This window comes from Perissodus microlepis, chromosome 17 (assembly GCF_051167445.1).
Source record: "Perissodus microlepis isolate ML-2025 ecotype Zambia chromosome 17, ASM5116744v1, whole genome shotgun sequence".
NCBI lineage: Eukaryota > Metazoa > Chordata > Actinopteri > Cichliformes > Cichlidae > Perissodus > Perissodus microlepis.
The window spans coordinates 8,325,722-8,349,183 of record NC_140477.1 but is presented as its reverse complement, the minus strand read 5'-3'; the positions used below and the strand labels follow the sequence as shown (position 1 = coordinate 8,349,183).

At 39.4% G+C, this 23,462-nt stretch overlaps 2 protein-coding genes and 2 non-coding genes across 5 annotated transcripts in view; 2 read left to right on the top strand and 2 right to left on the bottom strand.

The window, feature by feature from the left end:
• atxn7l1 (ataxin 7-like 1) overlaps positions 1 to 6,442 on the bottom strand; it is a 31,448-nt gene extending 25,006 nt beyond the window's left edge. Inside the window, exons 1-2 of the mRNA XM_084909964.1 lie at positions 6,290 to 6,442; positions 5,752 to 5,826 (exon numbers count right to left, since the gene is read on the bottom strand). Of these exons, the coding sequence (XP_084766090.1) occupies positions 5,752 to 5,826; positions 6,290 to 6,386 (172 nt within the window). The 5' untranslated portion in view covers positions 6,387 to 6,442. The remainder of the gene's footprint in view (positions 1 to 5,751; positions 5,827 to 6,289) is intronic.
• Positions 6,443 to 9,329: 2,887 nt separating this feature from the next.
• sypl1 (synaptophysin-like 1) lies at positions 9,330 to 21,164 on the bottom strand. 2 transcript variants are annotated; one of them, XM_084909666.1, is made up of 6 exons: positions 20,845 to 21,164; positions 20,139 to 20,326; positions 12,200 to 12,318; positions 11,901 to 12,105; positions 11,623 to 11,814; positions 9,330 to 11,312 (listed from the first exon to the last, which is right to left on the bottom strand). In XM_084909666.1, exons 2-6 carry the CDS (start codon positions 20,208 to 20,210, stop codon positions 11,181 to 11,183), a joined length of 720 nt encoding a protein of 239 aa, XP_084765792.1. In that variant the 5' UTR covers positions 20,211 to 20,326; positions 20,845 to 21,164; the 3' UTR covers positions 9,330 to 11,180. The 2 variants fall into 2 exon arrangements, with proteins under 2 accessions (XP_084765792.1, XP_084765791.1); XM_084909665.1 differs by having other exon boundaries at positions 20,139 to 21,164.
• On the top strand, positions 15,724 to 15,835 carry trnal-caa (transfer RNA leucine (anticodon CAA)). Its single transcript has 2 exons — positions 15,724 to 15,761; positions 15,790 to 15,835. It is a non-coding gene; the product is annotated as a tRNA-Leu (tRNA).
• trnal-caa (transfer RNA leucine (anticodon CAA)) lies at positions 16,545 to 16,655 on the top strand. Its single transcript has 2 exons — positions 16,545 to 16,582; positions 16,610 to 16,655. It is a non-coding gene; the product is annotated as a tRNA-Leu (tRNA).
• Positions 21,165 to 23,462: the final 2,298 nt, after the last annotated feature.

Here is a 23,462-nt window from a genome sequence, read left to right as displayed (position 1 = left end):
TGAAAGCTAGGATATTGTACTATTAAGCAAATAAAACTGACCATAAATTCCAAGCAATGTCTATTCAATCTGATGAGCACTGCAAAGGAAAACAGCTCCACATCTGGTGCTCAACAGTGGCAGTAAAGTAGTCGGCAGATGCTTTGAACAAGCTCATCTGGAAGAGGAGAATATTTCCCACACACAAATCGAACCATTGCTCTTGGATTTAGGCCACAATTCAAACTCTCTTCTTCTAATGTTTGACAAACAAAGAACTCCATTTCATTCACCAACAAATAAATTATACTGTTTGCTTTTTCAAAGAATTGCTTGATTGATACCACAGTATGTTAACAGACCAGCGGTTCTGTGTGGAAAAGCAACCGTTAAATAATGTGAGTGCTGTCAACACATTGATACGAGGTAAAAATGTAATATAAGCAACTGAAGTGAACCGTTTTTTGTTTACAAGTTGATCAGCATAGTTCGTGTCTTTGCTGTGATCGTTTTCAGAGGAAATGAGCACACACTCTCATTATTAGGAAACTTTTGCCAAGACAATGTAAAACTATGACTCGATTTTTGTTTTCTGGCATTTCGCAAATTCCAATGTATAGAGCAACATCAAAAAACAGAGCACTTTAAAAAAAGAAAACAACAACAAAAAGGAAGTAATTCCCTCTGCAACTGCCAAGTTAAATTCAAACTAAGTGCATATTTCTTCAGTCTGAATTATGTCTGTGTGAGTGTGTGTCTCGAGCCAACTGCCACAGTGTGCCAAATGACTGACAGGCCAAAAAAAGCAGACTCCAAAAACATCACTCAGTAGTGAATGAGTATGTTTCACGCAACTGAAGTGATCCATCATTGGGCAGTGATCAGTAAAGCTAATCAGTTTACTATTGCAAAATGAGTGTATGGAAAGAATCCTACACAATATTAATTTAAAAAAATCAAAAACAAAACAAAAGTGGTTACTAAGGAAGGGTTGGTTGACTAACAAAGTATTAAGGCAACTGTAACAAGCAGCAACTCTGCTCTGTGGATAAATCAATTAACTTATCTCTGGATCGCGTTTCCATTTTGCACCATTACCATTCCAGAGGAGGCAATGTGCGAGATTGACAAATTCAGCTTAAGTTGTTCTATGAACAGCCTCACCAGATAATTATTGCTCCGGCACCAAAAGCTCTGATAGTATAAACAAACTGACTAGCGTTGGCAGGCAGCTAATGTTGCAGAACTTAGTCTGCACACACGCACACCCGTACAGCCAAATTCACCTCTTTTATAAATGTCCCAGATACAAATCTTGTTAAGTTTTAGAGTTCAACATGCTAGTTAAACATTTGATTGGCGCCAACAATAAAACTGTAAAGACATAATGTCACGAAAAGTGTTTACAAATGAGCTGTGGAAAGGTTAAGTAGTAGTTTTAAACATTTTATGATTGCAACGCTACTGAAAGCCACTTCTACCTAACGGTACAGTTTAATTCAGACCATTCCTTTCGAAATTATGTGAACATTAAAAAAGTCTGGTTTAATGTAAGAGCAGAGTTGATGGTTTTACTAGAAAATCAATGTTGTCAGAGTGTATTTACAATTTACCATCCAGACTAAAACTTTAACATTTTCTAATAAAGAACAGAGGAATCAAAGTTTTTCACTTGTTTCTTTTGTGCTTACAGACTTTCATTTTGATGATGCTTCTAGTCCATAGTGTTTTTTAAAGGTTATATCTCAATCTCAAGGTTAATTTTTATAGTTAATCAATGATTTATTTTCACAGTTTTCCTCTGAAATTATTAAAACCTTTATTTCTGGTTAAATATAGACTTTTTAATATTTTTGTCTATATAAATAACATTTGCAAGCATATTTGAGCATACATCGTGTCTGTGCAATCCGGGTATGACAGGATAATAGTCCAAGGACCTATCATTCATTTTTGCAAAACTTTTACCACTCCACTAGCGTATACCCTACTTCTATGGCCTTATCAAACCATTTCGCACAAACTAACAACTTCCTGTCTCGGTTTCACAGCCAGTGCTCTTTTAAGGTAAATAAAGGTTCCCTTAAAGGGAATATGTAGTTTCCAGGCACCTCTTTAGTGTGCCTGGCACCAAGTAACCATTTCCTTCAACCATCTGCACTTGGGCTGAGACCTGCTGGCATCCCCAGTTCAGATGAAGCCATAAAACAGGCAGCTAAGTATCGAAGTCTCTTACTATAATACACAAAATCTCTCTGTCTGGTTTTTGTCTGCAAGACACATAACCAAGAATTGAGCAACCCAGCTTTTTAATACAAGTACATCCCAGGCCTGAAACTTCTCATCTATATTAGACAATATGGCGTCATCACGTTCCTAAAATGACCTATTTGCAGTGTTTATGCACTTATAAGACCTTGTAATACTATCACAACAGTAACATCTAATTCAGCAAATATTGATTATTTTTGATTGTAGGGCTGCTCAATTAATTGAATTTTAATCACGATTACGATCTGGGCTTTCAGTGATCATTAAAAATGACTGAGCCGATTATTAGCCCCTCCCTCGTACTTTACTCTCGCGCTGCTCCGTGTGGCAAATCGAGCGCACCTCTCTGCATTTCGAACGCGTGTCACAACAATTAAGAGCAGCGGTCCCCAACCTTTTTTGCGCCAGGACCGGTTTATGCCCGACAATATTTTCATGGACCAGCCTTTAAGGTGTCGCGGATAAATACAACAAAATAAAACTAGTACCGGTACCGAAAAAAAGAAAATTTATTCATAACACACGTGAAAAGACCAAGGAAAACCAAGTAAACGATAAAAACGATAACAAAATAACGCTGAAAACCGATAAAAACCCTGAAAAATATACATTTCACACCTGAGCCTCAACTCTCGCGGCCCGGTGCCAAACGACTCACGGACCAGTACCAGTCCGAGGCCCGGGGGTTGGGGACCGCTGATTAAGAGGACCCGAGGGAAGCTCGGAAAGCTAAGCAGAAGTTATTTGGAGAGGAGAGTGACTGTCGTTGGTTGAAAAGAGAGGTAAAAATAAACTTCAGTGGTGTGGAAACATTATGGGTTCGCAGAGTCAGACGTGGATCAAGTAGACATAGTGTGTAAACTTTGCTACAGTGTCGTAGCTGCACCACAGAGCAACACTGCAAAGTTCACTAAACATAGATGTTTACATTTTTCATTTATTTTTTATATTGCAAACATTTGCACTGTTATCGGTATTTGCATACTATTTTATATTTTTTTTGACAATCTTTAAAGTCATTATTCAATACATTGTTATTGTTAAATAAATATCATCAAATAATCGAGATCTCGATAATCGAGGAATTCTAAGGCATGAGAATCAGTCTAGCCCACAAAAATTAAAAAAAGAAAAAATTAAAGTAAATTAAAAAAAGAGACCTTTTTAACCAACATTTAAAAAGCCTGCTTTTTTCTCAGGCTCATGTTATTGACATTTATTACTAAAAATTAAACAATGGAAATATAAAGCCATAATGAAAAAGGACAAGCAGACCAAATAACGCAGTAGTGTGGGTATGTACTAGTTTATTTCTTTAGTCTCACTGCTTGGTAGGTTTTGTTTGCTTCACAAGTGACCCCTTCGCCCATTTATTAACCTCTTTGCAGGTGTTTAGAAACTGAGTGACTGGACTGAGTTTCTCTTGTACAAACAGTTTAAGTTTTTTGTTTCCGTTTTATGAACTAAATTCAGAAATTCCTGCACGGCTGTCAGAAACTCAAGCGGCACACTTCGACATGACTCATGGCACACCACTGAGCCTTGCAACAGCACATCTGGAAACAACTGTTCTTAAACTGTGACTTACCAAACTTAACTTAAAAGTTTCAATCATCAGAGGAAGCGCCACAGACATTGCACAGTATTTTACCATAGCTTGTACAATATCATAAGTCACCCTGTAGGTGAGAATGCTGCAAATAACAGTGTTCCCATTCCAGGTAGGTTTGGTGAGGGACAATTGTTAAAGCATGCTTACAGAGATGCTAAATCATAATACAGTGTAATCAATCATTTTTCATAGCAATGAATACAGTCAAAGAACACCTACATACACTAAATTGTCACCCAAAGCATTGCCATAATAATGTCACGTTTTAGGCGAATCCCATTTCGAATAAAGTGAGTAGTAAACATACAAATAGGAACATTAAAGTACTGCTATTTCAAGATGAAGGACAGCAGAGGCTGCTGGACTAATAAAACTAAGCTGATTTTGGCTGGCATTAACTCCACTGCACACAGGGAGTGAAAGAGAGACAAAAGAGACATAACCATAATGACCTGCACCACACATCAGTCACTGCCAAACTGGCCTCCGTATTTAGAAATGTGCACACATGCAGATGAAGTCAAGTGGGTTAACACATAATATATGAATCAATGATGAATCACTTAGTAGTTGATGCAAATTCACAAATAAAACATTAAAGCTACGTTTCCCTGTGTTTGTGAGGCTCGTGAGACTTGTGTCTGCATATCACTCTCAGCAGCACTCAGTGTCATATTGCCAACAGACCAGCAATTCTGGAAACACCGCTCTAGTCTGGCTCTGAGAGAGGGGAAGAGGAGGCATGTGAGAGTGTGTTTGATAGAGTGTGTGTGTATGTGGGAGGGGGCTTTTGGTATTTGACCAGTGAGACTGAGAAGAGTTTCCCTGGCTCTGCATGTGCGTCAGTGTGCTCCTACGAGGGCTACAGCACGCTTAACCTCTCAGGGATGACTCAACTGTGTTAGTGTGCAGCGCGTGCTCCCGTGGGTATTTATACATGGTGAGGTGTGAAGGAAGCCCTTTGGCTCTGTCCCTAAGGAGGGTAGCAGGGAGGCACATACTGCCTGCTCAGGGGCACACTCTTCACATGCACAAAAACGACGGCTGCACACAAGCTAAGCCAATTTAACAGATTATGAGTCACTGATTGAAATCATCAACCTCCAGCACATAGATACAAATACAACAAATAATAGCCCATCACATTCAAGCATAGTTGTTTGCTGTTGATGGTTTAGGCCATGTAAATATGTGACACAGGAAGCAAAAAATATTGCTCCTATAATTTGCTATAGCTTTGCCAAGACTCTATAGATCACTTAGCAGTTTTTCAATTATATACCTTCCATAATGTTTCAATTAAAAGCTCTACAAAAACATCATCAATGCAGTCTCTTCTTTTGCCTTGTTTGGGGTAAGAATATCTGATGATGGAAGATCCAGAACAATATAGGGAATTAAATGGAATCTACTACTTTAATGATTTCACAATTTTAGTCTATTTCAAAGTTAAAAATCGAACAAATGTGTTTTAGCTTCTCAAATCTGCAGACTTAAGCCTTTTCTTGTATTATATGCAAGTAAACAAGACTCCCCTTGCTTCTAAACTATATGTCAGTCTCAGTTAAATATCTAAATATATCTTCTTGGTCTCTAATAAATTTGTGTCGGTATTTTTTCACAATTCGAACCTTTTATTTTGAAGCGATTAATCGATTAAAGCAGACAAAAAATCATTTTCAGTGCCAGATTACTGTAAAACACACCTGCAATCAGAAAAACACACACCCGACCTCTACAGTATGTAAATATAAAGTACAACAGCAGCCATGCAGGATAAATGTGATTTCTGAGAGAAGTGGTCAAAGATGGCACCATTAATGCTCCACAGCATGTGCAACAAAACAATAACAAACCACCACCGTATCTAGTAGTCCAACTTCCCTTACCTTCTCTGCGGAGCTTCACGGCTTCACCAAGGCAGTAAAGCTCTTTCTCGCTGTTATCCAAGGACGGGTCTGCGTCTGAACAAACAAAACAAGCACTTAGAAACACGCAGGGGCTTTCAGGAAACTTTGGGGGGGCATGCGTGGAGCCCTACTGCCGCTCCTCCTGCTCCGTGGCTGGCTACCACCAGAGACTAGCATTAGCTTGCTAGCGCCTACGCTGGCTTCCTAAATCAAGTGGAGCTGTCAAAGCTAACAAACTTACAGCTGGACAGTTGGGGGATAGCATTACTGCACGCGACAACGACACAAACTCCGAACAGTAACCGATAGCTTTGCTCGCGCGCATATGTGCACGACTGTTAAAGCAACACATCAATATTGCATTTCGTAGTAATATTATGACAGTTACTTTGCTGCGCTCTGACAGACACCCTGCATGGTGGAGGAGCTTACTCAACTCAATCACAGACAGTTGGACCACGCACTTCCCGACAGTTTGTCCGCAAAAATAACAACGCTACCCGTCGTGCGAACTTACAGTCAACAAAACGTAATTTAGCCGCACTGACGAAGGAAGACCAAGGCTCGCAAAGGAATGTATCCGGACTTGGTATTTGGCGATCCAGTGTCGCCATTGCTCTTCCTTCTTGTTGCTTTGCTGAGAGCCGTTTTTTCTGCCTCTCCTTCGCACGCAGCAGGCGAAAAACGAAAGAACGAGATATGCTGACGTCGTTCTCGTCAGGCTTCGGCGTTGTCCGGCAACTATCGGCGGGGGCGGTTGAGGGGCTGAAAGACAGGTACAGTATGGTTATTCACGAGTTCAAAAGTTCAGCGTAGTTCAGGTAAAGCCAAAAACCCATCATCACCATTTCCATAATTTAAAGATTACACTAGGCTGCATTATAAATAAATAAATGCCTTTTTTTAAAAGTATTTTTGCAATAACATGTTTTAGTAATATTTGCTATCTTCATGGGGGAAAATATTAGAAATTACCTCGATGTATTCAGCCAATACTGCTAAATTTAAAAATCTATATTTTTAAAGTCCACCTGTCTCTCTACAGTGTTGTGAAAAGTACTCATTATGTCTGAGGTTGTCACGTTTACATGTTTCAGACAATCAAACAAATTTTAATATTAGACAATTTTTGAATATTGATATCATTTATTACAGCAGAAAAGCTATATACACAATTATTATTCAACAATTAGAAATAGACTGGGCAAAAATGACATCATGGGAGAGTTCCAAGGAGAAAACAACTGCTGAGCAAGAAGAACACAAAAAACTCTTGATGATCCCCTAGACAGCATTTCATAAAAATAACATCTCACCAAAAGGCAAAAATGGTGTTGGTAGTGTGATGGAAGATTTTGGAGTCAAAAGTCGAACTTAAAATGCAGATATAAATGCTTTTCTGTGACCTTAAACAAGCTGTCCATGCTTGAAAAATGTTAAAGTCTCATTGGCAGTTATCACAAATACTTGACTGGAGTACTTGCTGCCATGGGTGGCACAACCAGTTATTAGGTTTATGGGCCAATTACGTTTTCACTCAGGGCCTAGTAGGTTTGGATTAAAAGCTGCAAACTAAAACTGAATTAAAAGCTGAATTTTGTGTTTACTCAGGTTATCTTTGTCTAATATTATGATGATGTCTGGGGAAAGATCCTTGATCTTAGTTTATTGGAGGGACAGCTCAGGTTGAGTGGTTTGGGGACAAAGTTAGGGAGGCAAGTTGAAATGGTTTGGAGATGTCGAGAGGAGGGGTGGTGGATATATTCATATGTTCAGCCAAGGATGTTGAATATGGAGCTGAAAGGCAGATGGAAAAGAGGAAGACCTCAGAAAAGATTCATGCGAGAAGAGGATGCTAGGGATAGGGCCAGATGGAGGAAGATGATCTGTTGTGGTGACCCCTGAAGTGAGCAACCAAAAGAAGAAGAAGAAATCTTTTTATGTTTTAGCTCCAGAGGCCATTCATTATTTATCTTCCTCTTCTCTGAAACACAGTGAACATGTCAGGAACCTTGGCATTATTTCTGGACAGTGAATTCAGTTTTGACGATCATATCAATAGGATTGCCACAACTAATGTCTATCACTTAAAATCTATATCTATGGTTAAAAAATTCTTACCTCAAACTGACTCTGAGTAATTGCTTTCATATCAAGCAGGTTTAATTATTGTAATGCTCTCTCCAAATCATTCATAGGATGATTTCAGCTCATTCAAAATGAAAAATTTGACCACATTACCCAGTAATCAAGTTACATTATTTATTCCAGTTCAATATAGAGTTACCTTTGAAATCCTTTGATTAGTTCACAAAGCTCTCAATGCTTTCACCCTCAATTATATACCCGAATTGCTCAAAACACTAATAGCTCAATACAATAGGGTTTTTTGTTTTATTATATTTTGCTGTTTTTACAGCCTTAAGTCATTGTTTTGATGTTTGATCTTCTGTGTATCTTCTGTGTAATGTAATATGTAATAAAATGGCAATGGCTATTTTACTTAAAATGTAAGTAAAATAGAAATTGCCATTACCAGAGTGGGAGGCTTAATCATTAAGTTCTCTTGAACTCTCCTGGTCAGCCAGTTTCACTGAAAGCAAGCATACACAGAGGGTCTTGTGCAGGTTGAGCTCATGGCATTATAATGACCTCTTGTGGTTGAAAAGAGAAGCTGCATTCACTGTGCAAAGAAGTACCAAGCCAATGGACTGGTGTACTTTTAAAAAATTAATAATATCTTCTGAAGTAAATCATGTTTTTATTTATAAATGATTTTGGATGACCTCAGAGATGAGGTGCTCTTTGTGAGTTTATTTTAAGGTGTATATATATATATATATATATATATATATATATACACACACATTTTTTGTCAAAGAAAAATAAATCACAATTTTGTCCCTTTTCTCACAATATGTTCGTCGTTTCCAGTATGACAGTGATGATTAGGAATTAAGTACTCTCTGTTACACTTCCACTCCCACTTGATTGCAAATCGGTCTTGTGTTCTGAAACCTGAACAGAACAAATGGATTCAGATCACACACAACATATAGTCATCTTTTTAGGCAAATCAGCGGGGGCGTGAGAAAGACAGAGAATGGCGGAGATTACAAGGAAATGACAGCTCAGAAATGAGGGCAAGGAAATTGACTTGATTAGTTTACGCTGATGTGTCAATCAGATGAGATACAGACACAAGCACCGAGTCTGTGCATTCTTACATTATAATCTGTGCTTAAACACAATCCTTCCTGTCTTGCTTCCTGACACACACACACAAAAGATGACTCAGTCACAGTGTTGTGTTTATTTCCCCACATCGAGGTCCAACGGCCGATCAGAAGGTCACAGGACAATATAGGAAACACAGAGTGCTATTTTTACACTCAGCAGAGGACATGCTACTGGTTTTGTGTTACATGCTATTGGTTTTGTGTTTTCTTCTTCTTCTTATATAACAAAAAACTTAGTGACACAAAAGTGAAATAGTTCTTCTTCTCTTGTGGGAATGAATGTAGGCTTGCATACATACACAGACTAAAAGAAATGTCCACATTTTTTTGTTTTTTATTGGAAAAAAGTACATCCAAATTGTGCATGTGACAGAGTGCATTGCATAAGAAAAATTGGCAGGTTAAATGTAAAGGAATCATTTAAAAAAAGAAGAAGCTATAGCTGATTACAGCAGTGTAGTGGCATAACCAGTACACCAGACACTTGCTGTTTCACTGAACTTTAAAGTTAAAGGAGTAGAAGGAATGAAACCACCCTACACAGAGACAGTCAAAACACAATAGAAAGGACAAGGAGAAAAAATAATAATAATCAAAAAACACATCTGGATATACTGAAAATGAGACATGATACAAAAATACGACACAGTTCTTAAAACACAATACCAGCTCACCATTTGGTCTGGAAAAAAACCCCCAAAACAACTATGGAGAACAGGATGGACTAGTTTAAACAACGGCACAATAACAGGCTTAAAAATCACATAAGAGATATGTAGGAAGCTTAAACCAGGATAAAAGAAAATAGCGCTTTGGCTGAATATTTTTCGCTGTAAAAAGTGATGAAATTAACAAGAAAGTTGAAAATGCTTTAACTGGTACCTTTGAAGAAAAGTGTGACTGCACTGCATTCGGATTAAAGAAAGCAACTCTCAAGTATTCTTCATGGATTTATGCTCACAGTGCTTAAAGAGACAATTCACATCAAAAATCAAATTTACATATTTGCTTAGCTGACTGACACCGTGACAGGATGTAAACAAACAGGTTGTGCCCTGTTTGTTGGACACATAGTAGTACGCCTAGAAAAAAAAATGTATATTTGATTTTGAGGGTGAATTGTTCCTTTAATGCAACATTGATAAAATCACACAAGCACCTCATCAGTGCAAAATAAAAAGGTCCTAGACTACAGTTATTTTAACATTGGAAATAAACTAGGTCAGGCTGCTTGCCTGTTTTTTACTGAGAAAAATCCGTAAGGATAAATGGTTGGCATGAGTCGAGTTTCATCCAGACTTCAGTGATTCCTTCTTTCTGACACTAGAGGGTATGAGGGAGTCAGTTAACTGATGTAAAAGAAATTGTTTTGGAATGAGGCATATCTTTTTAATCTACAAATATTTTGAAAAATGTGCAAATACAAGGCAAAATGTATATTACATTTTGCAATATCGATCACACTCACTTTTGTAAATAAACACATTTAGTTACAGTTAACAAGGAGTCATAAAATGTGATTTTCACATTGCCTTTAAAGCAGTTGATCTTAGATCTTAGAAAATAAAATGTCCGAGTGTGGTGTCACAGAGAAAGGGCTGAGCACCTTATGTTCATCTGTGTAAAAATAAGTGTAATAAACCAGGCGAGGCAGAAAACCTCATAAACTGCAATACTTCTATGAAGGCCAAATCAGGTCATAGGATTCAATCACCGTGTGCAAAGCATCTGAAGCCATTTAAGAATAATAGAACAAAGGCGCATTTAAAAGGATTTGGCGTGCTTGTTGCATTGGTGCTGCTATTGTGTGTGGATGGCTTCTTGTCTACCACCTGATACCACATCAGGTCATATTGGGTTACAAAACACCAATGCAAATCTGTACTGCTGCAAAACTTAACTGCAGTCAGCAGTTTAATATGAGCTACCCATTGATCCTTCACTTTGTGTGTCTTCATCACTTTCACAGAGTATTCGTGTGTGTGTGTGTGTGTTTATGTGTTAAAATCTCTTCATTTCTCCACGTGTACTTAACATGCTCGCATCCTTTTTGTATGTGTATGTGTGTGTGTATGTGTATGTGTGTGCGTGCACTTAAGGGTGATTTTCTGTATGTGGCATGTGCACGTTTTCTGTGTTTTGTACTGAGTCTTTGTGTGTATCTGTATGTTAGATTGGCGCAGGGACCTGGTGCCTTCCTGGTCCAGGTTGGGATGAAAATTTCCGGGAGTGCCAGCGAGTCTCTTTGTACACAAACCAAGCATTGAACGCCCACACAAGCATGTTAAGGTAGCCAAACACCTGGATAATATAGACAAAAAAATAATCATTAGAAATATTTTTTATATCAATGCAATATTTAGTAATGTTAAAACTTTGATTACCAGCCAATATTTTTTTATCTTTCAAACGCACAAAGCAGAAACAGATTTCCCGAACATTTGTTGCCCTTCCAAACATGCCCTCTGGTGGACAAACGATGAAACATCAATCAAAGGTGCTGCTCCTGTCTATTCTATGCTTTACACATTTTCATTTATTGGCACTTATAAATGCTGATAATCATATATCAGCAAACAGTTAATATCAGCTGATTATTATTTCATCTCACCACAGATATATTGAGGGTCCGCATGTTAGCAAACTCCGTGACCTCACAGGTGATGTTGCTACCCTTACAGAGTGCCAGCGTGCCACTGATGCCTTCAGTATCTGTGGCACTCTTTACATTCTGCAGGCCTTTAGCCCAGGCGGATGAACACACCAGCCACAGGAAAACCAGGATCGCTGTGATCACAAAGTCCTGGAGAGGAGGGTAAATACATGAACAATTTCAAATCAGGCCTTGCATCAACTGGGACGATTACAGGAGGCAAGATCAAGACTCACAAAAATGGGTCCAAAGTCAGAGTCCTTGTAGACGTGCATGTAGCCTAAATACACCAGCAGAGCTGCCATGCTGTAAAGGAAGCAGACGATGCCAACACCTACAAAGAACTCCGCCGAGGAGGCCGAGTCTCCCATCATGTGTGTTGTAGTGACAGAGTGGTTACAAAGAGTCGTATTTTTATCAATGAGCGGGAACTGGCTTAACCTGGGAATGATACAGAATAGACAGAATAAATGGGTAATTTCTTATATAATTAACTTAAAATGTACGTGAAAATTAAATATGTTGAAATGCTCACCTAAATGGGTATTGATACATGGCATTGAGAGTTTCATTACTGCCGTCGCCACAGAGGATAGATATGACGTTCTTCCCTGAAAATCCACCGCAGCAGCCAAAAGCAAATATGGCTGTGAGCTGTTTGGACAGTAAGAAGATAGTGGCATGAGAAAAATGTTATTAATAACATCAAAACCAGGAAAGCATAGGCTCTGGAGAGTTTCTAAGTGGTGGGATTATGCTCAGCATGTTCAATATAAAGAATCGCCTGAAAAAATACACACAACAACTGAGCAATTTTTACAGGATCATAATAGAAGAGTTTCAAGAATTTGAAAGAGAGGATCAAATATTGGGTCAGTTACTTTCTATTTGCCATTGAAAAAAAATACAGAAAAAAACCATGATAGCACAAATCAAGTATTTCCTTTAAAGAACCACATCATTTTTTCAAAACGTAAAAATGTGACTTGCATGGTTTCACTAATCCTGCCACTCAGCTCTTAAATTCTTTCTTGCAGAAAAGCATCTGATTCAGCCTGCTGACCATGTGACACTAATGCTCCCCTTTAAACCAACACAAACAGAATTCTTTTAGTGAGGTTGGCTGCCACTCAGCTCAACCTTTAAACAAGGTTAACCAGTGATAATAGAAATCACTGAGCAGCATGATTTCAATGATTTCAAGTGAAAATAGGCACCATGTGTCGCGGAAAGCTTCGTATTTTAGTGCAATAAATAAATAGCTCTTAGATTTATGACTTTTAGATTTTTGACTGCCCTGTGACCACTAATGTTGCATTTAACAGTTAATATGGTGAAGATCACAGCAAATAGAGGCTTCCATGTTTGCACATCTAGCAGACATGCTGCAACGATATGCAATAGTAACTTACATTTGGAATTCTGTATCTGGCTGCACGGTAATCTTGAAGTAAACTTCAATTTCCTTTTTCCTCTGTTTTGGTCTCCACCGACTATTTATGGAAATCTGTGGGTCTTTCTTTGGCTACTAAATATTACACTAAAATTATTATTTAGTTACTAACTTTGCTTGTCTCTTGTGGTAATCTTATACGCAACCATATTTTTGTCCTAAGTTACTTTTGTCCTATTCCTCTGCGGGGCAACCTGCATATGGCCAATAAAGCATTCATTCAATTCAATTCAATTCAATTCAATTCAATTCAATTCAATTCAATTCAATTCAATTCAATTCAATTCAATTCAATTCAAACTATCTCTTGGGAATGCCTTGGTGTCCCCCTGGAAGAGCTGGAGGTGGCAGAGCATTGGGATGTCTGGGTACTTCTGATTAGGCTGCTGCCCCCACAAGAAGGATGATTTTGTAAAAGGCTGTAAATAAATGATGACAGTGGCTTTCATTAGGGATGGGTATTGATAAGATTTTCACGATTCCGATTCCAGTTTCAATTCTGTTTAACAATTCGATTCTTTATCGGTTCTCTTATCGATTCTTTTTAAAAAAGGAGAACACTAAGGTCGATTAGCTTAGAACTTTGTTTTATATCTTCTCTTTGAACAAGATAGAAATTTAGGAGTAACATAGCCTTACAAACCCAACAGTGAGATCTTAAGAGATCCAGCCTATGGCTCTTTAATGGGGTGTCACAGGGTCCCCAGGAAAAAAAATTGTAAATGTAAAATGATAAAATAAATATTCTTCTGTAGCAATAACAAAGTATAACATAAATTATCCTGTAGCAATTACACAAGAATATCTAGTAATGTCCCTGCCTACAATTAAACACATTCACTGACAGAAAATCGGGGGCATCTGCTGTGGCAAATGGGTGCAAGCCTTTTACCACAAACTTAGTCACTGCTCGGTGACATTTGTCTATCCTGGCCTGAAAGGAGATGCTACCGGTAGACTGCAGCGAGAACTGCCAGCATCTGAGCCAGCCAGACTCTGTCTGTCTCTCTCATCATGGTCACCTAAATGCACAGTAATAGCAGGTTTTGTAATAAGGCAGATCGCGCTAACATAATATGCACTGTTAGTTGATTATTTACCTGCCGCATTAACGGGAGAGGACGTGCAAACGTTACCGTTGCTGCGTTGAGATTCACGAGTCCGGAGCGGAATTAAAAACACGACATTCATTTAAGGTCATCGCGTGTTTTGTGAGCAAATGCTTTTGCATATTCGTAGTGTTTCCTCCCTTAATTTAAATATCTACTTTGCAAGTATTGCACGTTGCCCTGTTGTCATCCGTTCTCGTAAAGTATAACCAAACTTTTGAGCGTTTGAGCCGCCATGTTTCCTGCCAGGTAAATGACGCTCCGCAACGTGGTGACGTCATTCGGGGCGACTGGAATCGATAAGGGAATCGTTTGCAAAAATGGCAAACAATTCCAAGGAATTGAAACAGTGGGAACCGGTTCTCAACAAGAACCGGTTTTCGATACCCATCCCTAGCTTTCATGTCTTTAAAAAAGGGTAATTGAGGAAGCATTTATTTACTCAAATGCTAGTTTCCAGCCTTTTCAAATACAGGACAATGTTAATTTTTTAAGTGCAATCCCATTGGGTGCGAAATAGGAGATAAAGCAGGGTAGAGTGTTTTTTAGCTACAGTGGTCCCTCGCTATAACGCGATTCACCTTTCGCGGTCTCGCTGTTTCACGGATTTTTTTTTGGTGCAATTTTGCATGTTTATTTTTCTTTCATTGTGTTCTGCGTCCTGATTGGCTGTAGACCATTGTCAATCAATCTCGTGCCGTGTCTCCTGTACAGTACAGAATGCGTTCAGCTTGTCAAGTTGACATAAATCTTCGATCGCTAGTAGTGTGACTCTGAAGTGCTGTACTGTATGTTTGTAAGTTTTCTCCCCAACGAACACAACAATGTCGACGAAACGTTTTGCACCCTCAAAGGCAACCGCGGGTGCCTTTGGTTACATTCTATAATACTGGACTTATTTTTTACTTAAACAACTACAATAGAATGATACACAAAAGCCTGCTGCTTCAGGTATGCAACTCACTCTTTGAGCTCTTTTATACCATGTTTTCAAACCCTTTAAATCCATAATTTAGTCCAGATGAGTTTGCAAGCAGGAGGCATAGTACCATTAGCTAAACTAAACTGAGACCAGTGTTGTAACATGGCTTCACAGCCCAGCTAGCTCATATGGCAGCGCATGAGACTCTTAATCTCGGGGTCATGGGTTCAAGCCTCATGTTAGGTGAAAATCAAATTTAAATAATTGAGTGACAAAGAAAGGGAAGAATTAGTTCTTGCTTCCACTATGAGACTCAAAGCTATGTTGCTGTCAGGCAGTTTATCACTATGTTGATATTTTTCTATGACTATAATGAGAGAATGAATTGGAATGGAATGAATGGAATAAATTCTAGCTGACAAAGACAGGCATGTCAACATTTCCATTTTCCCTCACATCACATGTTTCGTATTGCTCATCAATACAACCCCAGAAGAGAGAAGGGGCTAAAGTTAGAATTGTTTGCTTGTTTTTGTAATGTCAGTCTTGACTTAGATGACACCATCAGCTAGCTTGTCAGGATGGCCGAGCGGTCTAAGGCGCCAGACTCAAGGATCGATACCTTCCACAAAAAAAGGGACTTCTGGTCTCCAAATGGAGGCGTGGGTTCAAATCCCACTCCTGACAAAAATTTTTACTCTCCAATTTCAATCAAGCTGTTTGAATACAACTCATGGAATGATTGACTCTTCTTAAAATGAATCATCAGCTCCTTTATTTCATGGAGTTTGAGAAGTTTTCTATCCACCACAATGCAAGAATGTTGATTTCCTCCTGAAGATGGAGGCGTAGCCTGCAAACATCAACACAGGTTTCTTTCCATGTCTGTGAAAGCAGTCAAGCGTGCGCAGAGTGAACAGGAAGAGGGCTGAGCATACAACCCTGAGGGGGTGGAGGAGGTTTAACTGCCTGTCCAAACTGTCTGAAGTCTGTTTGCGAAGACATCCAACTGCAAAGTGTGATACTTAACTAGAATGTGCCACTTAGTTCCATGGAGAAACATGGATGAATGCTTAGCTAAAATCAGCAAAAGGATTTTTGGAGGGAAATGGCATACTCTGTGAATTTGTTGGAGTTTTGAATGAAAACGGAGCCCAGCTTCTGTAAATATGTAGGCACAGTAGTTTCTGATTTCAATCTGTTCAATGATTCTGAGTCTTATTCATTTTATATCCCTGCTACAGAAAACTGACCATAATTAGAAAGGATAGAGAATAATATTAGGTTAACTCTTATACCAGCCCTCTACATCATTAGTCACAGCAAAGTGAAAAATACATTGAGATTGTGCAAGTCTTTAGGTGTAGTTGTGATGTCATGAGTGATTTTGACAGCTGTCAGGATGGCCGAGTGGTCTAAGGCGCCAGGCTCAAGGATTCACTCTTTCCTCACAAAAGGGACTTCTGGTCTCCAAATGGAGGCGTGGGTTCAAATCCCACTCCTGACACACTCTTTTTCTTCTCACATTTAATTTACGTTTATAAAACTTTGTGAGTAAAAACATATTGAAAAAGGTTCATCAGCTCTACTAATCTACATCAAATTGCTTTCTTTTAGCTGAAATCAGTAGTCAGATCCTTAGTTTTGTTTTATGTTAAGCAGTAGGTTGTTTTCTGTGCTCTGTACTACAAATTGCTGATTTCCTCCTAATACAAAGTCTCATTATTGTCACTCTGGATGATGTAGTGCATAAACCTTCCCAACAGGTTTCTTTCCATGTCTGGGTGCCCCATGATTCTCTGATTGTGCAGTGCCCTCAATTTCTAACTCACACCCACACCTTGCTTGTTTACTGTGAAGTTGCACTAAAATATATTCCAAGGAGTGGGATGTTCAGTTTTTTAATGATATATAGCAGGGGTAGGGAACTCCAAGCCTCGAGAGCCGATGCCCTGCAGGTTTTAGATGTGTCCTTGATACAACACAGCTGATTTAAATGGCTAAACGACTTCCTCAACATGTCTTGAAGTTCTCCAGAGGCCTGGTAATGAACTAATCATTTGATTCAGGTGTGTTGACCCAGGGTGAGATCAAAAACCTGCAGGACACCGGCTCTCGAGGCCTGGAATTCCCTACCCCTGATTTATAGCCTGCATGTATTTAATTAGCATCCCATTTAGTTACAGATGCAGTTTGCTAACCCTCTTGATCATAGATGTTCATCAACATGCTTCCTTGGACTATGAGGAATTTTTTAAATAAATGCTTTTTAAAGACCAAACAATCCATTCGTTTTCTTCCACTTATCAAATTCAGGATAAGCAGATGAAGCTACAGCACTCTGAGAACCCAAAGAAGCAGAACATGACATAAAACAAACTGAGGTTCTTCTTCCCCACCATCACCAAGTGCTCATTCAAAGAGAATTGTCCAATTAATAATACCTGAGATAAAGGTGGATGTGAACTGGCTCTCTATCTCCTTGTACAGGGAGTCTACAGACTGAAGGCCAGGAAGTGGTTTGCATCATGAAAACAAAGAAATGGCCTTTGAGTCAAAGCACATAGAGAATGTTTCCTTATACAGAAAAACATACAAAAAAATCGGCCCATTTAGGAGGACACACCAACTAAAACCTTTACAATACTTCAAACTCACTTCCTGAATTCTGTTTTGTCAGCAAAACTGTATCACACACGGTCACGCTGCAAAGTGCTTTCAACGGGGGCAGCTGTCCTTTAACGCTTTATGTACACCACAAACCCCCACACCTCGAGACTTCTCTCCAGATGTTTCTCCAGATGTCACTGACTGCCACTTCCTGTTTTTTTCTCGGCTACAATTACGTACTTCTCTCAAATTTTCTCTGCCTTTATGAACTACTGCAAGGGCCAGCATAGACCAAACACACATTGGCATCTTCTTAAAACACTGTGACTCTCTAAAAACTGTGGCAACACAGCAATACCTTATCAGTCCTTAGTCTCCATTTGTTTGGCATCCAAAACATCTGCAAACCCCTCAGTGCCAAATTATGGACATTCCTGAAACTAGAGCTCATAATCGAGCTGTGAGGGAGAATAAACAATCCACACACACAGCACCTATTCATAATACGCAGAAGAAGCTACCATTTATTTGTTTTTTGTATGTTATAAAAACGACCTGAACTGATAAGGAAAGAGAAAGTGCTTGCAGAAAGAGGGGTCTGTACTTTGACAAGCTGTTAAGGAAAGAAAAATTTCCCAAAAAGTTAGAAACTTTGACAGAAAAGCAGTATAATCAGCACTTCATTTCTCACACAGAAGTCGCAGAGCTCTGGTCAGTCTGACCACAAATCCCAAATCCACTTGAGTGTGTGCACGCCTACTCGTGTCACTGTGTTTCCCTCCAGAGGCCCTGCACAAACTGGCTCTCCATATTTAGCCAGAGAAATATGGTGGAGTCACGAGTCCATAAAGAGAGAAAAAACGCTTTATTATCATTCTTATTAAACAACGATGAGGGAATGGGGGCATCCTTGTAGCGTTTGTTATGCTGAAGACTCCTCCCTGTGTCCTACTGTGTGGGAGATAACATCTTGGGTGGTACGACTGTTCAGGACGTGCCAGATATGAGTACAAATAAAGTGGCATTTGATTCAATAAACAATTTATAAGGGAGATGAATTCTGGATAAAAAAAACCCTGTTTGATAACCTTCAGTTTTCATGTTACATTAAATTTTGTCTCTAGATCTACTGAACGTGCTATCACCTAAAGGCAGGATACTGTCTGTAGGCTGTCTGTAGGATTGTGTGTTTAAGAGTTTGCGGGGGATGCGCACACACACACACACACACACACACACACACACACACACACACACACACACTAATTTCATGTTAAAAATATCTTTTAGTGGGAAAAATTTGGTTAGGATGTAGTGTTTGTCACAAAAAGTGTATCCATCCATTCTTTGTTGCTTATCAGAGTCTGGATTGTAGAGTCCAAGTCCAAGCAGAGACGCCCCAGCCAACTCCTTCAGCTCTTCTGGAGATTGGTCAGTGGGGGGGCATTCCAAAGTCAACCAAGAGATGTAATCTTTCCCGCTTGTCCTGGGAGCCCCTCCCAGTAGGACGTGCCCGAAACACCTTACACAGAATAACCTTTATATTGTGTCCATTTCCTCTCCTGGACTATTAGCACCATCATGTCGGTTAAACCTCTTTATTATTGTGTGAATACCTGCACATGTTTCATCATCTAGCCCCACGTAAATGAGAAATGACTTTGTGTTGTATAAAACCAACACTTTCTGAGTCAGATGACTGAGTGTTACTGTTGCCATAAAGCTCTTCCAGCCTGTGTGTGTTATGAAAAAATAGAACAGCTGAGGGAAAGCGTTGCCGGGCTGGATTCCTGACCCAGTTATGCAGAGAACAACTGATCGCTGGACTTTCCGCAAGAAATCTCCTGCATGTTTAAGTGAGTGTACGTGTAACTGAAACGTTTCAGCCACAAGCAGTCACTCGGAGGTGAATTATTGGTAAAAGATGCATTAATATGTAACTGTGTTGTCTGAAGGGCAGGCAAGTCCAGCTGCACTGATCTGCACCACTTCAGCAGACTTTCTTGTGTCCTAGAAAAATGCTGTACACATTTGTCTAGAGGCCTTACATTATTTCATTCTAACCATATTAGTGTTTTTTATCTTATTTCTTCTAGTGTTATAATGAACAACAATTAACCTTACACACATATATATACGTTCTTCTTGGCTTAAATTCAAACCTCAACCAATGTTTAATCAAGTTGTAGTCATGCTTTTGAGGCTTAATCTAATAATCTGCTATAACGTTCTAACTAGTGTTTTTCTTTCTTCTGTAGGGAGAAGGGGAAACCCAAGAATCAAGGAAGAACTGGACCTCCCTGTCCTGTCCTGTGGGTAGGACCCACACTCTCCCTGCAAACTCAGAAAATAGGCGTACAATAGTTTGCGTCCAACTTACCCACTCCACCAGTTTGACGAAGCCGAGGGGCTCCTTCAGGGGCGACAGGTTTAGTCGAAATCCGGTCATCATGATTGTGCTTTTCTGATCCAAAATCTTTATCCAGCTGTTTCTAAGCTGTGGATGTTGCTCCAACAAGGGAAGGAAAAGGGGGAGTAGACAGAGTGACGTGGTCTCTACTGCTAACGCTGCAAAAAAAACAGGGAGCAGATTCAGTTTTACAATCCAACTTCTCATCCCACCAAAAAGGAGATCTAGTGTCTCTAGCGTGGAAGATAAAAAGTTCCACTCGTTTAATAATCTTTAGAAAAACAAATCTTAATTTGAATGTCCTTATTCGTCATCTTTTTTTCTTTTCTTTTTTTTAAATTTCCAGTGTAGATCCGCTCTGCGCTGGTGCTGATGCACAGATGGAACGGATACGCGCGTAAAGAGTGCCAAAACTCGCTTTGCCTTTGATCAGAACGCGTGCCGTGTATTTGGTTACAGGAAAATCATGGCTAAAAGAAAAGAGAAAACTTTTTTAGTTTGGGGGGGGGGGGTTGTTGAGAGAAGCGTACTTTCCCCCGAGCCAGGTAAAATAAAAAAATAAAAACCGCAAAGACAACTTGGAAAACCCTACAGCTGCGAGGTAAGTACCGGGGTTTTACCGCAGAAAACCCATGCAAATTCACACCAGGAGGCACGAAAGTTATCGTTAACTCACTTCTGAGTGCCAAAAACTATCGAAAGTGTCCTATTGGGTTCTCACTGGATCCATTCTCCAAAAAGCTTCCGCCCCTTGCGCCGTTTGCACCAACTGTGCACCGCCCCTTTAGTGCTGACTGGGTCATATGACTCTTAGCAAAGCGCAAGGGAAGAATTCTTGACATTTATTTACTATTAAGGATGCGGTGCAAGGACCAGTTAAAATAAAGGGATATTACGCCACATTTTCCACAGCAAGATTCAAATCTAAGGCGTTCAGCATATGTTTGGAATCACTGGACAAAAGCAATCAATTTCTCATCATATCATATCAAGTGATCTGGGAGGTGACTAGACTCTTGCACCTCATCTCAGATCACTGTTCAGACTTTTAAAAGTAGCGGACCCAGAGTAGCGGTGCACTTCTAGATAAAGCTGGGGTTTTCGATTTTCTTGGAAGGTTGAATGTCTGACCGGGAAAATTCACGGCATGGGAAGGCGACTGGAAACTGTGGTTCCTGAAGTCATTCTCAAGCTATTAGGCTGATATCAGGCAAATATGCTAGATCATAAGGTGCCCCAAGTTATTCTCTAGCAGTAACATATAATTAGTAACATGCTCGTGACGATTTTTTTGTATTAGTTTTTCGTTTTTTCAATTAAACCAAGCAGCAGTCGCCAGAGCTATAAAATTAATCGAATTTAGAAAACTGCAGTGCCTGTAATGACCACTCGGGGTTGGCTCTAAAAGCAGATAGAATCACATAGATCGATCCCTGTCAAAAATGTTCAACTTTACAGAATTAAAATTATAAGAAAAAATCCAAAACAAACTGATGCTGTCAGAGTGGCTACATTCAAATCCATCCATCTGAAAATTACATTAATGGAGTGTGAGGCACACAAAGCCTGCCTGTGGTCATTTAGAGGAAGAAACTGCAGGAGAAGGAATTTCTATGTTCAAATTTGTACCGCAGATAATATAAAAGCTGGAAATAACCACCGTGATGTCGCCCATTAGTTAGTGAAATTCTGTTACGAAGCCTTGAGCTTGGGCTTTCTATTGTGAAACCATGTGTGATGGACGAGGAGTGGTTATAATTGGCAAGTTGTTAGCCAGTGAGAATATCCTGCCTAAGTCTTCTTTCCGGACTCTTAGAATGACCATAATTTACAAAATGACACTAACGCCCTGTTCAATTTGACTTTAAACTTGTGATTAAACTTAAGTTCGTGATGAAACTAGGGAAAGTGTTTTCTGAGGTCACAGAAAGGGAGCAGAGGGATGTTTTCCAGAAGTCTTCTTGCACCCCTCTGCTGGTGATTAAAGTGAATGCAGGTTTAAGGCACATTTGAATTGTTTTTTACTTTTCAGTACTAAAAGCTGCAGCCATCTTTTATACTATTAACTTTATCAGGATTTTAAATTTTCAAAGAAACATTATAAAGTCAGCATTTTTAACTTGTTAAATATACAAACTGTTCCAACCTGTGATTAAAGATTTACTAGGTTTAAAGAAACATTATGATTCAGGGGCTGCTGTCACTTGGAGAAAGAAAACAAACACCAGCCTCCTGTGTTAAAGTCTGATGCCTGGTTGACCATTAAATCTCCAAATGTGGGCTCACTGTTTAATGCCTTCCTACACTGCTGCTGTAAAAATAACTAAGGCTTTATCATTAATTTCAAAACAGCTGGGATGCTGTGGAAGATGTAAATGAAAATAGAACGCACTGATTTGCAAATCCCATTAACCCACAGTTTATTCACACTATAACACAGAAAACATCAAATATTTAAACTGAGAAATTTCACTATTTATACTAAGGCTGGAAAAGTAAGCGGTAATAAAGAGAAGCAGCTGAAAAAGATTTTGAAAAAGATTAAAAAGATTGAGAGACTCTGAAGACATCTCTGTGCAGAGGGGACAAGGCCAGAAATCATTACTGGATACCTGCAATCTTTGGGGCTTCAGGAAGCCCAGCATTAAAAATATGACATGATTCTGTCCTTTAAATCACTGCATGGGCTCAGGAACACTTCCAGAAGTCACTGTTTATTAACACAGGTTAAGCCTCTAACATGCAAAGAAGAAGCCATATGTGAATGTGATCCAGAAACACTGGCGTCTTCTCTGGGCCAAAGCTCGTTTAAAATGGATTGAAGCAAAGTGGAAAACTCGTCTGTGGTCAGATAATTGAAATTTGAAATTCTTTTTGGAGAACATGAACGCCACATCCTCTGGAGTACAGAAGGACCATCCAGCTCGTAAGCCTGCATCTCTGTTGGTATTGGGGTCCATTAGTGCCTGTGGAATTAACAGCCTGCACATCTACCATCAATTTGAAATGTATATACAGGTTCAAGAGCAACATGCGCTCCCATCCAGACATGTTTTTCAGGGCAGGCTTTGCACATTTTAACAAAGCAATGCTAAACTGCATACTGGATCAATTACAACAGCGTGGCTTCATAGTAGAAGAGTCCGGGTGCTGAATTGGACTGCCTGCAGTCCAGACTTCTCACCAGCTGAAGCCTTCAAACAAGAATTGGAAAACATTCCTCTCCCAGAATTCCAGCAGCTGGTCTCTTCAGCTCCCAGACTGTCGTTACACAGCAGTAAACATGGCCGTGTC